Consider the following 16980-nt stretch of genomic DNA (forward strand, 5'->3'; position numbering starts at 1 on the left):
TTTTATTAGGATGGAATGGAGGGAGGAGTTATCCAACTTTGAGTTCAGAGGTAGGATCCAGCACTCATTGGGAACAACGACAGCTATGCCCTCTTCAAGTTGTTGGAACGATTTGCGAGGGTGAACGTATTTTATGACCTTTTATTTATAATTTCAACGACTGGAATTGCACTCAAACTCTCCAGAAATGGTGAGTTTATTTTTGTGTTTCGTTTTTAGGTGTGTGTTCTAACAACTTTGTGATGAGTCAGACTATACCGACAGACATGGACTCACTGCACCTGTCGTTAACACCAGGTGACGTTTATACAGTATTTGTTGTTTATCGATTGCCCTCTGTTACACCATAATTATATTGACATATCTGCAGAAAATATTTAAAATGTTAGATGTGTTTTGAATGGGTAGGTCTACAGTATTTCTGATGAGGTGACAGACGGAACTAGGAAGGTGTATTTCCGCGTCACCCCCCGCAGAACAGGTTTTGTCACTTACGGCACTTCTCTAACTGACTGCAGCCCAGTTGAAACCTTAGGTCAGTTAAAAAATGTATACTAGCTATCTGCATGTTCGGTGTCAGTCAAGCTATTGTTTATTTGGACACTGCACAAAATATGTATTGTCCGTATGTATAAAGCCACTAGTGTGCATTGATCTGCACAAAAACGTAACGTTTAAATAACGTCTGTTAATATCTAGACGGCTACTCTATACTTATCGTTTTGATTGTAGATATTCGTACTCTTCTGAGTGAACTTCTGGCAAATTATGTGGCATACTGTCATGTTTTCTTAGACTAGAGAATGCCTCAAAAGTTGTTGAAATATGAGTTGTCTTGATGTCATTAAATTTCAAAAATTTTGCGAAGTGAATTCATTTATTATTTTGTGCGTTCATGTTAGACCAAAGAAGGGCTGAAACGGCCCTGAAATATGAATAGCTTTGCTAGCGTTGCAAGCAGTTCAACTGTTTACAACAAGAGACATCCTCAGTGAAAGCTTGCCCAGTTATTTCAGTCAGCTGTGGCCTCGTAAGACTACAAAAGCAGGAAGGTGAAAACAGAGAGCCTGAGCCCTAGTCGCTCAGAGTTTAAAATGAATATAAAACCGGACATCCAGCTGAACAAAGCTAGGAAACTCACTCTGTAAACAGTACTAACACATCTCCCAAACTCCTTTCTATCCTTTCACCTTCTCCCCCTTTACTTGGATTTACCTTTTGTTCCCCACCACTCCTTCCTCATCTGCCCTTTCTAAATTTCACCTTCCTTTGTCTTGCGACCATAGTGGTATGTTATTGTTAGGTTAGAATAGTTACTTTTTAATAGAATGTGTCAATAACATGCTTCACTTCTCTCAGGCGCCAACTAAGAGCGAGTTAATAAAGGTGGTTTTGAGTCAGGCAGTTATTTCGAGACTAGTTGTGTGTGTTAAGTTGGGACTGGTTCTCTGTTTTTCTGCCATTTCCTAATTTCTACATTTGGTAGTTTACCACAAACTTTTGTCTAGGTACAGTACATGTCAAAAGCTTGGACACGTCTACTCATTCAGGGTATTTTTTTAATTTTTTGTAATTTCCATATAGAATAATAGTGATAACATCAGTACTATGAAATAACTTCTATGGAATCATGTGGCTACCAAAAAGGTGTTAAACAAATCAAAATACATTTCATATTGTAGATTCCTCAAAGTAGGCACCCTTGATGACAGATTTGCACACTCTTTGCGTTTTCTCAACCAGCTTCATGAGGTAATAACCTGGAATACATTTAAATTTACAGGTGTGCCCTGTTAAAAGTTTATTTGTGTAATTTCTTTCCATCTTAATGCATTTTAGCAGTATCAGATGTGTTGTAACAAGTTAAGGCTTAGTATACAGAAGACCATCATTATGTCCGTAGTCCATATTATGGCCAGAACATCTTAAAATAAGAGAAACAACAGTACAAACAACTTTATTAATTGTTAGCAGTTAAAAAAAATGTAATTTCAGTTCATACTGAAGCATCTTACCATCCTTTTTTTTGGCTTTCCTCATAATGACCACTGATTCCATCTGGCTTTACTCACTGATAACCACTGATTCCATCTGGCTCTGCTCATTAATGACCACTGATTGAAACTAGCTGAACTATGTTACGTTAGTGTTAGCTTGGACCATTAGAAAGAAACATTCTGAAAACATTGGACACCCAGTCCCAGTACCCCCCGCCCCCAGCCTTTGCTTTCCTCTCCCCCTCCTTCGCTTCTAACCCTCTTGACACATTGTCCCGTAGATGCGTTTCCTACTGCTGTTTAGTCGTCAGGGCAAGCTCCGCCTCCAGAAGTGGTTCACGCCCATCCCCGAGCGAGAGAAGAAGAAGATCGTCAGGGACATGACCACCATGGTGCTGGCAAGGAAACCACGCAGCTGCAACTTCCTGCACTGGAAAGATCTGAAGATTGTATACAAGAGGTGAGATGCAGTGGGTTGTGCGGTTGGTTTGGTTCTCCTCTGTCTGTACTGTACCTCATCCTGTCCTTTCCATGTTAGGTATGCCAGTCTTTATTTCTGCTGTGGTCTGGATGCTGAGGAAAATGAGCTGATTGCTCTAGAAATGCTGCATCGTTATGTGGAACTGCTTGACAAGTACTTTGGTAATGTAGGTGTCTACATTGTCTCTCACAGCACTCTGTTGGTTTTTATTGATCTCTTACAATCTTTCTCGCCTTCCCATTTTATCAATCTATTATTATTATTATTATTATTAGAAACACCGTAAATGTTAATTCGTGCTGGACTGCACTCTTCTTGATTCTCTTCCTCTCCCAAGGTATGTGAGCTGGACATTATCTTTAACTTTGAAAAGGCCTACTTCATCCTGGATGAGTTTCTTCTTGGGGGAGAGATACAGGAGACGTCTAAACAGGTTGTTTCCCGAGCCATTGAGGCCTCTGACATGCTACAGGAGGTGAGATGTTGCCCCGTTGGCACAGACCTAAGATCTGTATTTCCATCTTCTTAACTCCGACTTATTTGAGGTATTATTGCCAAAAAGAAAATACTTTAGTGTCTAGAAGCAACAACAGAAACCCTTTAGCTTCTGGTATTATATTTACCTGGTATTTACTGTATATATGAATTGTAGTAGACACAGGGTTTTTATTTCTGGCATTCAGAAATATGAGGCAGAGACATATTCTACATCATCTCAATCAATTAGGGGCGATTTTTCTACATGCAACGTAAAGAGTGTACAGACAATAAACCCAATGTAGCGGAGGTGATTTGCACATGTGAAGAAGCTTCTGGATCCATGGCGCCAGAGACACATAAGTAAAAGGCCATCTGCAGCCACAGTCTATTTTAAATAGATAATAAAAACCCTATAATTCATAAGTAAATACCTTGTGAAACTGGACTGTTGATGAAGTCGGTGTTTTGGGGTTGATTGTGCCAAGCTACTGACTCTGTTCTCCTTTCTCACGGCTAATCGACTTCCATGCATGAGTCATATAAACTGGTTCGTTGCTTCTCTTTCTCTGACATTGTGACTCAATTTCTCTCTGTCCTTGTACTTTTCTCTGCTTCTCTCCTGTGTCTCTGTGTCTTTCTCTTTTTGTCTGTCTTTCTCTTTATATCTCTGCCTGCCTGTCTGTCCGTCTGTCCCTAGTTAAGGTATTCTTAAGTTGCAGCATGTCTGCGCTTCGTCAGGAAATGTCCGCTCTGCGCAATCCATCCTCATCTCTCACTTAAACTGTAGGCATTAAGCCAGATCCTATACAAGCCTTCACTGGCTTCATTTAAGGGCGGCCATTTGTAAGAATCTCAGTCTTCAATTCCTCTCGTGAATGTAAAAATATGCCTTAATAGTCTGAAACTGGGCTGGAGGCAAAAATAAATAAACCCAAACAAATAAAATGTCACATTCTAGTACTGCATTTAATGTTTCTTAGAACTTGAAATGTTAGGGATGCACTGATATATCGGCCAGCAACAGATGGACTTAAAAGTGGGTGGTACTTCAGACGGATTGTGCTTCCCAGCGTTTCCGGTGCACACATTTTACCGTGGTGCTCCGGCATGGGAATACTGTTGCTGACGTAAACTTTTTTGTGAAGCACACTAATTGTATTTTCTTGGTATGTAGATAACCTATCGAGTAACAACACTGGGCTCATGGTGACTGAGCTGTTGGCGCTGTTGTGTTCATGTGTGACCTGTGGAAACACAGAGCACGCTGTCCTCCAGTCGGAGCCAGCTGATGAATCCAGCATGCCCTGTCCATACCAGCCACGCCTGGGTGTGGGTGTGTGTGTGTGGCAACAACGTGCACAGTACCGTAGCCTATCGGGCTGGATTGTTGAAAGATTAAGTTACAGCGCAAGATACTTTATATCTAAAACTCTCCTGAAGCCAGCGTTTCTGGTTTTTTCCCCCTCCCATTTATTTTGTTCGTTTGTGTGGTGGTTTTTAATGTTAGTTGGAGTTTAAACTACATCTGCTAGCTACGACAGTCAGATTGAAGTCCGCTAACGAGGGGCGTCAGACTGAAGAACGCTGTTGTCTCCGTTACCAAAGTAACCAAAAAGCAAAAAGTTAACTTGATACCCTGCCTACAATAATTACGTGCTTTTAAGGCTGCAGACTATGCCACAGCACATAATGGTTTTCAGAAACAAAGCAAGTTGAAACCAATGACTACTTATCAAATGATCTCTATCCAAAGATGCACAATGGCATGTTAAAACTTTTTTGAGAGTTAAGCCCCTTACCTACCTTATTTTCTACATTTGTATCCAGGCATTATACTGTATAATGTACTTTTACAGAATGGGAATGTGTATTTCTCATATCATTTATAGATTTTCCATAAATCATCAATCTTATTTTGGAGAGTCTTGTTATTTAAATATATACAAAATATAATTTGAATTTGCATTCGATTAAATAGAAAACGATCATCTGAAGCATCCTTGTGTTTTTAATTTCTTCCAGGATGTACAGATAGGTGAATAACAACCTCGATATCAGCCAATACTTTTCTTATAGGTGCATTCCTAATAAATGTAGTCAGTGCTTATAAATGGAACTTTGCTATAATATGCAAATGTTGAGTACTTATGCACTAGCTTGCACATAATTTAATCAAAACAGTTTGATTACATTGAGTCAATGTGGAAAACTACAACCACAACAATATATGCCCAATTTGTATTTGATGCCAGCAACACATTTCAAATAAGTTGGGACAGAGGCAACAAAAGACTGGAAAAGTTGTGTACTGCTAAAAAACCTGGAGAATTATCACAACTAATTTGGCCATTTGGCAACAGGTCACTAACATGATTGGGTATTAAAAGATCATCCCAAAGAGGATGGGTCTGTCCGAAGTGAGGATGGGGAGGGGTTCACCACTCTGAAAGACTGCGTGGGCAAATAGTGCAACAATTTAAGAATTACGTTTCTCAACGTAAAATTGTAAAGCGTTTGGGTGATCTCATCATCTACAGTACATAACATAATTAAAAGATTCAGAGAATCCAGAGAAATCTCTATATGCAAGGGACTAGGCCAAAAACCAATATTGAAAGGCCTTGATTTTTGGGCCCTCAGGTGGCACTGCATTAAAAACAGACTTGATTCTGTAGTGGAAATTGTAATTGGATTTGACAAAAGTCATCAATATGCATGGACCTGCAAACTAAATCAAATTACATGGATGTAGATTTTTCTTGATTTTATACTGAATTCAAGTTAGTGGACAAGCAAATGTAAATAAAAAACTAGACATTCAACTAACCTAAACTAAACTATTAGCAAACAAATACAAAACACAAATCAAGTAGGCCTACTTAAATACTCATGCCAATGAATTGCCTCAATTCACTATCTGCTTGCTTACCTTTTTATCTGCTTGCTTACCTGCTTATCCATTTTCATCCACGCAATGCATGTGCATGCTATCTGAACTTTGCCTCATCATCATCACAGCATCATCACACTCATTTTTATCTTCATCGCCCTCATCATTGATTCAGGCTGAGATTGACAACAGTGATTATGATCTGGAACTTGGATGGCCTTGAATGTGGACAGAAAGGTTAGAGGCTAATGATTGTATTAGTAGAATAGCACCGAGTGTTTAAGCGTTCTATGCTCCTTAGGTTTAGCTGGTGTGAGATGCATGCAGTTAGAATGGGAATATTTCTTATTCTGTGGTTAGACTCTGCAGGCATGTCTGTGAATATTTCTGACATTAATAAACATGTTTCATTGTTCCTGTTATCTCCTTTCTAGACCATGGAGGAATACATGAGCAAGCCTGCATTCTAACAAACACACATGCGTGCGCGCACACACGCACGCAAGCACAAACACACACAGAAGAAGAAATCTGGACCACCATTCCAGAACTGGAAGTCTTCCTACTGAACAGAATCCTTGGCATATTGTGTTCTAGAATTTCTATGGCTGAACCTGTCTCCTCGGGCAGGCGATTCTAACCACAATTAAGTGTTCTAAATTATCCTTGATTTAGAACACTTTATTTAGAGACAAAGATGTCTCTCATCTTTCCAATCTCTATCAAAGTGGAAAGATGAGAGACATTAATTGAACTGTTATTGTATATTGATTTGATCACATCGTCTAGATAATTTAAGTAAGTTTTAAGTGCCTTAGAATATATATATATGAAGTTTTTTTTTTTTTATGTGTCTTGTCTGTGTTACTGTTTTAGACCATGCATTGTTAGAAAGGGGATGTTTATGTCAATGTCACTTTTTATATAACAAATTATTGATGTTGAAGCATTTGGAATTAAAGTGTGTATTTTGATAAAGAAACTTCTCATGAAAGACTTTGAGACTAATATTGTTTTGCTGTTGCGGGAGCTTTCCATGGTCCTGAAGTTTGTTTTTCTATACCCACAATATAACAATTGATAAAACTAGTGCATTTATAATTAATTTACTGTTACTTTAAAACTATTGTTGCATTGTACTTCATTAATCTAATCATACATATTCTTCTTATTAATTCATTGTTTAAGACCATCCTTGCTCGAGGAAAGTGAGAAAAAATCTGCGCTTCTGAAATCAAGCATTTTAGGACGCCCTTCTAACCCTGTCTGTGAGTTCATAAACAGCAGTTATCAGTATTTTATAATAAGACAACAGAACGCAGCAAGAAAAAAATAATACCACTAATGCTTTATTCAACTCCAGCTCGTCACACATTATTGAACATGTACAAAATGGTTTAAAAATGAGCATATATACCACAACAACCGAGACTCCAACAATTACAGAGCTTGCAGCGTTACAGGGTCGGAAGGCAGGACGGTGACTGTCTTTATCTCTAGCCTATATCAGGGAATTACATTTTCACAATGTTACAAGATTAGAAACTCACAAACCCAGATGTATACCCGACACACTGTGCCTCTAGCCCAGCACACTGATATGAGTCTTATATATTATTTCCTGTACTGTATATACACATGTTATGTAAACTGGAGTTCCTCCAGCAGAATAGTTATTGATAGTATAAACATGACTTCATATTTAAGTAAAGGATGTCTTCAGTCGAGCGCGTCTACACAGCGGAGCCTACATTCCAGCAATTGGGTTTCCATGATGCTCTTCATTCCCGGTCTCTGGTCCCGCGGTGGACTTTGGAACCGCGTCTTTCACCAGCGTCTCTGCATGCTCACCTAACTCCTCGTGAGCTTCGGAAGCTCTCTTTGTCGGTGTGCCGGTTTTCTCAATGTCCGCTTGGTCAAAGTAATCTTTCATTGCTTGTTCGTAGAGCTCGTAAGGAAACTGTCCGTTTGCCTGGGATTGGGTGTCGCGTTTGTTGATCGTGCTGGGGTACTGCGTTAACATTTTGGCCGCCAGAAATGTAGTTATCTCATCTTCATCCGCTTCCTCATCGTTGTCTGATTCTCTTTTAAATGGCATTTTGTTAAGTTCTGACATGAATAAGTTTTCCCTTCGACCGGATGAGGTTGGGACTTTAGGAGCAGTCGCTGGAGGCGCGGCTGGTGCTAAAGCTCTCGCAGGAGCGGGTGGTGCTGAAACTCTGGTTGGGGCAGAAACACTCTTGAGTGGCCGCCGACTCGCAGGATAGTCGTTGCTTATAGTTTCCATTTCAATAATATTTAGGAAATCTTCCTCGTCCATGTCATCAGGAGCGCTTTTGACTGGGATTCTTCGGCTGTAGTATCTGATTTTTGGTTTGTTGCTCGTTCTGTAGCGAGGTGTGGATTGATGGTGACGGTCTATTTTTCTCATTTCTTCGGTGATTAGCATATCTATAAGGTCCTCCGGGGGAATGTGGAGTTTGAGTGAGATCTCTAATAGCTCGTTCAGAGCCCTGGGATCAACTAGGGGGTGGCGGATTAGTCTCTTTTTTTGATCACCAGCTTGCCTCTTGGCTGTCTCATGTTCGCTCATCTCCAGGATCTTTAACAGATAATAATCCACTAATTTAGTATCATCTTCTGGTTCCTCTTTATCCTGACTGGCTCTGCGCTGCACCTGCATTCCTTCGCCCTCTTCTTCCTCATCGCCCTCCTCCTCGTCATAGTTCTGCTCTAGAGCCCTGTCAAACTCATCATGGCTCCCGTTCACCACCTCCTCAGTCTCGACCTTCTCCTCTACGGGAATCCATTCCTCCCCACCCGCAACGTCCTCGTAGGCCAGATTCGTCAAACCCAATAAATCTTCGTCGTCGTCTATGATTCCGCGCTTCTGGTTATTTGCGGTGGATAGTTTCCCCAGCTCTTCGAAGACTGAGCGCAGATTGGCGAGGCTCTGAGGTGTGTATTGTTCGTTCAGATTCTCCGAGGCGCGCTTGGCGCTGTCTCTATTTTCCTCGTCTTCGAACATTAGCGGATACTTTTTGTGCGGCCTTGGGAAGCCACCATAGGCCGGTGCGTTTACGGGGCTGCCTGGGTTCGCGGTGTGGTGCCTATGCGCACGGCGGTCGTTCAACGGCACCACAGGGGCCGGTCTGGGTGGACCACCAGGCTGTTCCTGGAGGGTCCTGAGCAAGGCTCTCACAAGCTGCTCAGCCGGTATGTCTTGCTGCCTCTGGGCAAGTGGAGAAGACTTTCTTTCTGGTGCCCCTTCGTCCTGGAGAGAGGCGAGCTGAAGGAGAATTCGGATCTTCTCGACCTCATCATAGTCTCTTGTTGGCTCCTCTCGTTCTCGGGCCCCGTCTTTCCGTTGCTTTAGGCTCTCGATGTACTCCAGGGCTTTGATCATGTCAGAACTGGGCGGGTAGGCAGCGGTTTGACGGTCCTCGGACTCCCCGCCTCTGAGCCTATGGTGATGAGGGAGGGATGCGACCTGCACAGCGCACACATGGAGGAGGAAGGCGAAAACAACGGCTTTTCTCGTCGATAGCTTGAGTGGCAGCATCCTAATATCGCCTTAAAACAGAGACAGACAGAAGAGGTGCTTTTAACTAATGATATTGCCTCACACATGCTTTGTTTTGTTTAAATTCATTTTCTTTACAATGTTTAGATTTTTTTAAGACTAAGAATGAGTTTTGCCACAGTCAGGCATTAAATGCAAATTATGATTGCAATGAACAGTCCTAAAAGTAATCAATGTTTGGGCAGAATATGCTTTTCAAATGATGATTTCAAATGATGATTTGAAGACTTGAAGACAACAAAATTGTTGTCTTCAAACTCAAACAAATTATGCAGTTGGTTGAAAGGACTCTAATGTCAACAGGGTAGGCTGTTATAACCCACCAAGGAGACGTGGGCTCTTGGTGAATCATTCTGTTTTAAAATGACTAGCCAACACAGGATGAGTCACTGGCCGTTGTCAGGGCAACCTTTAGCTTGTGTCTGCCTTTCCGAACCTTAATCTCTATCAAAACAAATATTATATTAAACCCATTTCCGAATCAGAATTCTAAAAAAAATGCCAGTGACAAAATCTATTATGCAACACAACAAAACGCATTGAACAGTTATTCAGATTAATTCCAAGATATTGTGGTTAATCTGATAAGAATTAAGAACTTGAGTGAGGATGTGGAGATTAGGAGAGAGACAATCAAAATATGGAATGGTAGAAAGCTCACAAATAACACAAAACATTAAGAGTGTTTAAGAAATTATAAGTAATATCAATTCATTTTTACCTTTGGCAAGTAGCTCGGACGACAGTAGTGAACGTTTATATCATCTCCCAGTCTAAGCGCGAGCTATTCTGTTTTCAGAACCAGGACAGCTCCCCGCGATATATGAGACAACACCTGACTCGCACGTCATCATAGCAGCACGCACGCAATAACCAGGCTTTGGAAATCCATAATAAATGATTTAGTCTTATGATATGGCATGGTAAGAAAAACACTGTGCTAAAAATAGGAATTCATGTTGTCTGTTTCTAGCTGTTTAAATGATCTAAGCTGTTGGTACTCCCATTATTAAAATAGTGATGGGCTATGGGAAACTGCTTATCGTAATTCGTATTGTGAGAGCCACTAGCTATCACTGTGACATCAATTGTTATATTATTAGATTGTGTAGCCTAATTTACCACCTTATTCAAACTGCAATTCTTGTCAACACCCATTTTTTGATTAGGATCACACACAACCTTTAAATAACAAGCTAACCGTGAAACTACAACCATAGAAAATGCGTGCAAGTAGCCTGTTTGTGGACATCCATTGAAGTAGGTAATTTGATTAAGAGAACAACGTGTCACAGCATCGTATTCTATTTTATGTTACACTCTCAGGAGATAAAGGGTTAAACAACCGTCGATGACTCACGAGCTGAACCCATCACCAAACAGCAGCGGAATAGCTGTCGCAGTTCTCTGCTCTCTCGCTTTCTCCCTCTCTATCTCTGATTTATTTTCTCACTCGCGCTCCTCAATCTATGGCCATCAGGGCACTTGTCACAACACGTCACAGGTTGGCGTAGGTCAACCACACGCAAACTGTTGGTCAAAGCCAAATGCAAATAGCAAATCACCAGAAATGTCTTCATTGTGAGTACTTTAGTTCCAAATATGTTGTTTTGTTCTATGAGATAATCTTCTATACGTCACGTTTAGATTACTTTGGGGTATAGAGACATTACATAGTAGGCCTAGCCTATGAACGTAAATCTGTCTCCCTCCTTTTAGCAACATATGTTACATTTCATATTACATTATATTATGAATTAGAAAGTCATAATTTGCTATTATGCGTGATATGATAGAGTAAGTGTCACAGGTTATTGCGGTTAGTCAGGTCCCAAGTATGTTATTGAGAAATGGGCTTTTTTCCCCAAGTTTGACGTTTTTTTTAAATCATCATACTTGATTTGCTTACCGCTGCTCCCCTCCCTACCCTACTTTCATAACTCCTTGCTTATTGGTTATCCTGCGTAGCGTGCTTTTGGTAGTGATGCAAGCTTTATCTGTAGACAATTATGAATTATATGCATACCAACAGTTCAAGAACAGTTGCGGTGTGTTGCATGAAATAAAGGCATCACACGCACCACGTCGAAAAAGCTACAGAGGCTGCCGAACAAGCAAGTTGAGTTAAAAGTCAGATTCGACTTATAAAAAAGACAGATAAGACGTTCAATGTTTTTACATAGCACACGATCCCCGCTCTTCCGAAGAGAAGGTTACTTTTTCTGGTGCAGCGATAGGGCAGTGTTTGAACTAACGTAAATATCTTTGTTAACGTCACCTTACTGTCCTCTCATGCTCTGTAGGCTCCCTAGTTTAAGTCACAGGTGTTAAATGAAAGGAATACTTCGTAATATTTCAGATTTCATTTAATGGTATTTATTGGCTGATAACTGTGGCACATGAGATCGTATACCACGGTTATGACACGTCATCACTTTTTAGTGCTCTAATTTCGTTGGTAACCGGTTTGTAATCAAGACATCTCAGGGGTTTGGGATTTATTGCCAAATACAGCGAAGAGCTGTGTCCGGGCATTCCGCAATGCGTTGTGCCCAAGAATAGCTCTCAGCCTGGTATATTGGTAATGTACCGCAACCCCTCATGACTTATTACTTACTTATACCATGTTATTAGGCCTACTCAAAACCTCACAGTCCTCATTAATCCCCACTATTTGAATGACATCACCCACAAAGACTCCTATAAATCACTTAACTGTTTTCCAAACCTTCTAAAGAGCCCCTCCCAGCATCTACTAGTAAGCTCTTACAATGAATATTTGCAATGCCACATTTCATATGAAAATCAAATTTGTTGCTCTCATGCAGTAACTTAAGTTTTCCCCCCTGATTTTGTGGAGATCTCACAGAGGACGCGTTTCATTGCTATTAGAGGGGTTTTTCTTTAACAAGCATTCAGTTGACTCTTCTCTGCGCTACGGAGAGGGTCAACAGAGAGCTTCTGACGTGAGCAGACATCCATTTAAAGATTCTCACATTAGCGTGTGTATGTGCATGAGTGTATACGTGGGTGTGCATAAATATTGTGTTTGATTTTGTGTGTGTTTGTGTGTGTGTGTGTGTGTGTGAGAGAGAGAGAGAGAGAGAGAGAGAGAGCTCTAGGCCCAGAGCATCATATCTCTGACATCACTCCATTCATAAAAATACATTGTTAAGCCAGAGGGACAGCTTTTCTGTTGCTAAGGGGGTGATGTAATGGAAATGTACAATCTTCTGCATTTCTGTCTATGTTTGCCTGTGTGTGATTGTCTACGTGTGTGGTATATTTCTTTAGATTTTTCTGCATATTGAAAATGTAAAACTGAAATATCTTATGTACGTAGGTATTCAGACCTTTTGTCATTATACTCCAAATTGAGCTCAGATATATCCTGTGTCCTTTGATTATAGTAGATATGTCTCTAGAACTTGATTGGATTCCTCAGGAGGCAAATCTTTTTTGATTGGACATGATTTAGAAAGACACACACCTGTCCATGTAAGGTCTTTCACTTCACAGTGCAGGTCAGAGTGTAAACCAAGCCATGAGCTCCAAAGAGTACTCCATAGACTTCAGAAATTAAATAACAGGACAAGAAGGGCTTTAGTCCGGACGGTGACCAAGAAACCCATGGCTGCTCTAATGAAACTTCAGAGTTTCTCTGCAGGGAGAATCTGCTAGAAACCATCTCTGCAGAACTCCAACGAATACTGCACGCTGATATGTATTTACAGTATCTCACATTTTTGTAAAGATTTGATTATATCTGTTCATGTGACAACACTGAAGAAATGACACTTTGCTACAATGTAAAGTAATGCGTGTAGTATAACAGTGTGAATTTGCTGTCCCCTCAAAATAACTCAACACACAGCCGCTAATGTCTAAACAGCTGGCAACAAAAGTGAGTACACCCCTAAGTGAAAACGTCAAATTGAGCCCAAAGTGTCAATAGTTTTTGTGGCCATCGTCATTTTCCAGCACTGCCTTAACCCTCTTGGGCATGGAGTTCACAAGAGCTTCACAGGTTGCCACTGGAGTCCTCTTCCACTCCTCCATGACGACATCACAGAGCTGGTGGATGTTAGAGACCTTGCGCTCTTCCACCTTCTGTTTGAAGATGCCCCACAGATGCTCAATAGTGTTTCGGTCTGGAGACATGCTTGGTCAGTCCATCACCTTTACCCTCAGCTTCTTTAGCAAGGCAATGGGCGTCTTGGAGGTGTGTTTGGGGTCGTTATCATGTCGGAATACTGCCCTGCGGCCCAGACTCCGAAGGGAGGGGATCATGCTCTGCTTCAGTATGTCACAGTACATGTTGGCATTCATGGTTCCCTCAATGAACTGTAGCTCCCCATTGCCAGCAGCACTCATGCAGCCCCAGACCATGACACTCCCACCACCATACTTGACTGTAGGTGCCATGTTGAACTTCCAGTGACCAGGATGAGGGAGTGTGAAAGCGATGACACCAAATTTAACACACCTGCTCCCCATTCACACCTGAGACCTTGTAACACTAACGAGTCACATGACACCGGGGAGGGAAAATGGCTAATTGGGCCCAATTTGGGCATTTTCACTTAGGGGTGTACTCACTTTTGTTACCGTCGGCTTAGACATTAATGACTGTGTGTTGAGTTATTTTGAGGGGACAGCAAATTTAGAAAGAATTATAGAGAGTTAAAGATGGAAAGAAAGAGAGAATGGGAAGGACAAGGAGGAAGAGTGTTATAAGAAGACAAGATGGAGGGATAAAAAGAGACTAGAAGTGGTGCTGCTTCCTGGGGGTGGACGTTCCATTTAAAGACAGTCAGTCAGGTTGTCGTAATAGCTTACAAAACATGGCACTCTTTTCCTGGTTTCTGACCCTTGAAAGTCCAATCCTAGGCTGCAGGCTCCTGCAACCGTGTGTTTATGGATGTCTTCCTGACACTGAGCGAGAAGTGTGAAGCTGGGACTGTTTCTGACATGGCTATCTTGTCATCACCCCATCCACTAAAAATAAAACTGTCAGGGTGTTGCTGTGTGTGTAACAGATGCATCTGACTGATGGAGGGAGGGAGGGAATGCTCTTCTGGGGATTCTCTCAATGCATTTAATTGCATCTCTTACAAAAGGCTCTTGAAAAAATGAGCTTAATGAGAATTTTAATGAGTTTCATGTTTCTTTGAGCAAAACGGCTGAATTTTGTGCTGCATAAATATTGTGATTTAGTCAAGTGGATATAGTAGAACGTACATTTTGTGGTAATTTTGACTGGTGATTTTGTCTAACATGCTAAAGTCCTAGCTGGGTTTTAGTGAACTGAATAGAAAGACAAGCTGTCCAAGATGGAAGGTTATGAATGGGCCTGACTCTCCAGCACATAAATATGTTTTACATACACCTTGTATACCTTGTGGCTACTACTGTCAGCCATGTCTCTAATCAGAGCCCTGAGGAAAGTGTTTTTCCACCCACAATGGGAAGGAAGCAAAGGTCGTCAACCATCCTCACCGATTAACCCTTTTACTGGTTCTATCAGTCTATGGCCAAATCTTAGCAAACTGTTGGAAACGATTGTGATTGAAATTGGTGGTTATTCCTCCAGGTATGGATTGACAACAGACCTTCAGCATGCCTACAGAGAAAGGCATTCCCCTACTGATGCAAATGACAGATTAGTGGCCAAAAGAAAATGATAGTAAGAAGACAGTTGTTGCGGTACTTATAGAATTCAGTTGAACATTTATATAGATGACAATTGTGTTTGATGAGACCGAGGTGCTAGGCTTCACTTCCTCTGCCATATCTTGGGTGGAAGGCTATTTATCTTAAAGGACGACTTAGATTATATTAAACTATGTTAAATAGACTATAGTTAAATAGACCATTACATATTATATTAAACAGACTGTGTTAAAAAGACTATAGTTAAATAGACCATTACAGATTATATTAAACAGACTGTGTTAAAAAGTCTATAGTTAAATAGACCATTACAGATTATATTAAACAGACTGTGTTAAACAGACTATAGTTAAATAGACCATTACAGATTATATTAAACAGACTGTGTTAAACAGACTATAGTTAAATAGACCATTACAGATTATATTAAACAGACTGTGTTAAACAGACTATAGTAAAATAGACCCTCTTAAACCGACTATGCCCCCTGCCCTCTCATTTGTCCTTCTCACAATCTCTTTCCCTCTATCTTTTACCCATTTGCCCATCTCTTTCCCTCTGGCTCTCTTACTCTCATCTCTCCATCTCTCTCCCTCTCTCTCCATCTCTCTCCCTCTCTCTCCATCTCTCTCCCTCTCATCTCTCGGTCTGCCTCTGCGTCATCTCTCCAGCTGTCTCCTGGTTCTCTCCAAAGCCTCTGCATTCAATTAGTTAACCAGTTGTGTTCACTTGGATGTCAATCACAGCAAGCAGCATGTTAGTCAATTTAACATGGGCTCCTACGTGCCCACACACGTGTTTACTTAGCCATCTGATTGGGGACACCAAAGTTGATTGGCTTTATGAAATCCTACTTCGACTAATCCTATCCTCAACCTGAGCCTAAACAAACCACAATGCCTAATCCTAACCCTAATTTAAAAATGCCTTTTTTCAAAAATGAGGAGATGAAAAATGTCCACATTAGTCCATTTCTTCTGACTTCACCACAATTTGGGATGCATCGTTAAGTCAGAAATACAGGCACATGCCCACACACGTTCCCGAACACACACAACTTCTCTCTCACACACACACACACACACACACACACACATACTCCATCTCTCTCTCTAACGCATTAACACTGTTACACACATACTCAAACACACAGACAATGAAACTTTAGCTGAAGAGCTCAAGACCTTGTACAAAGCTATCACTGCCTGTGAGTTTGTTTCCCTAATTATGTAATGGCTCTTAGGATTCCTTATTTTCATATTTCCATCTAGGAGCAAAAGTAGGACTTTAAGCTCTTTGTTGAACAAAATCCATATTAATGGTTACGACCGTGGAGACCATCTTTGATTTCATTATGGCGTCTCTCTTTGTCTCTGTATATAAGAGAACGAGAAAAGAGAGAGAGAGAAAGGAGAGAGCGAGATGTGAGGGATAGAGGAAGCGGAATTGAGAGGGGAAAGTAAATGAAGTGACGGGAGACTTCACATGTCCAAACCTCTCCCTTAGCATCTTCACCATCCCCCCCTCCCATGACACACCCCCCCCCGTGCCTCTGAAACACCAGGGCCACAGTCATAGAAGAATGAATGGCACACAGTTGTCATGGTTCACCTTTATTTGAACATGGTATCCATGGTGATTTGTTCTTGACTCTCTCTGTAACTCTCTCTCTCTCCAGCCCTCAATATCCCAGAGTCAATTCAGAATGTCTTCATATGGCCTTATATCCTTCAGCCCATAATATCTCATCTTCCTCTTGCCTCTCTCCCACTCCCTCGTCTTCCTCCACCCAACACTCCTACCTCCAGCAAACTCTTTGTTTTGTGGTGAAAAGAATGTTCATGCCCGTTCTGTCACAGCTTCTGTTACAAGCTGC

General features: G+C 41.1%; 2 protein-coding genes across 3 annotated transcripts; one reads left to right on the forward strand and one right to left on the reverse strand.

The window, feature by feature from the left end:
• Positions 1-34: 34 nt before the first annotated feature.
• ap1s3b (adaptor related protein complex 1 subunit sigma 3b) lies at positions 35-6844 on the forward strand. Of its 2 annotated transcripts, XM_010894565.3 has the most exons (6): positions 35-190; positions 2279-2457; positions 2536-2644; positions 2816-2953; positions 6024-6085; positions 6283-6844. In XM_010894565.3, the coding sequence occupies exons 1-5, from the start codon at positions 188-190 to the stop codon at positions 6069-6071; spliced, it is 477 nt and encodes a 158-aa protein (XP_010892867.1). In that variant the 5' UTR covers positions 35-187; the 3' UTR covers positions 6072-6085; positions 6283-6844. The 2 variants fall into 2 exon arrangements, with proteins under 2 accessions (XP_010892867.1, XP_010892868.1); XM_010894566.4 differs by lacking the exon at positions 6024-6085 and having other exon boundaries at positions 37-190.
• A 330-nt stretch (positions 6845-7174) lies between these two features.
• On the reverse strand, positions 7175-10259 carry scg2b (secretogranin II (chromogranin C), b). Its single transcript, XM_010894564.3, has 2 exons — positions 10153-10259; positions 7175-9421 (listed from the first exon to the last, which is right to left on the reverse strand). Exon 2 carries the CDS (start codon positions 9408-9410, stop codon positions 7596-7598), a length of 1815 nt encoding a protein of 604 aa, XP_010892866.1. The 5' UTR covers positions 9411-9421; positions 10153-10259; the 3' UTR covers positions 7175-7595.
• Between the last annotated feature and the right edge of the window lie 6721 nt (positions 10260-16980).

The sequence above is a fragment of the Esox lucius genome, chromosome 3 (genome assembly GCF_011004845.1).
Source record: "Esox lucius isolate fEsoLuc1 chromosome 3, fEsoLuc1.pri, whole genome shotgun sequence".
Taxonomy (NCBI): domain Eukaryota; kingdom Metazoa; phylum Chordata; class Actinopteri; order Esociformes; family Esocidae; genus Esox; species Esox lucius.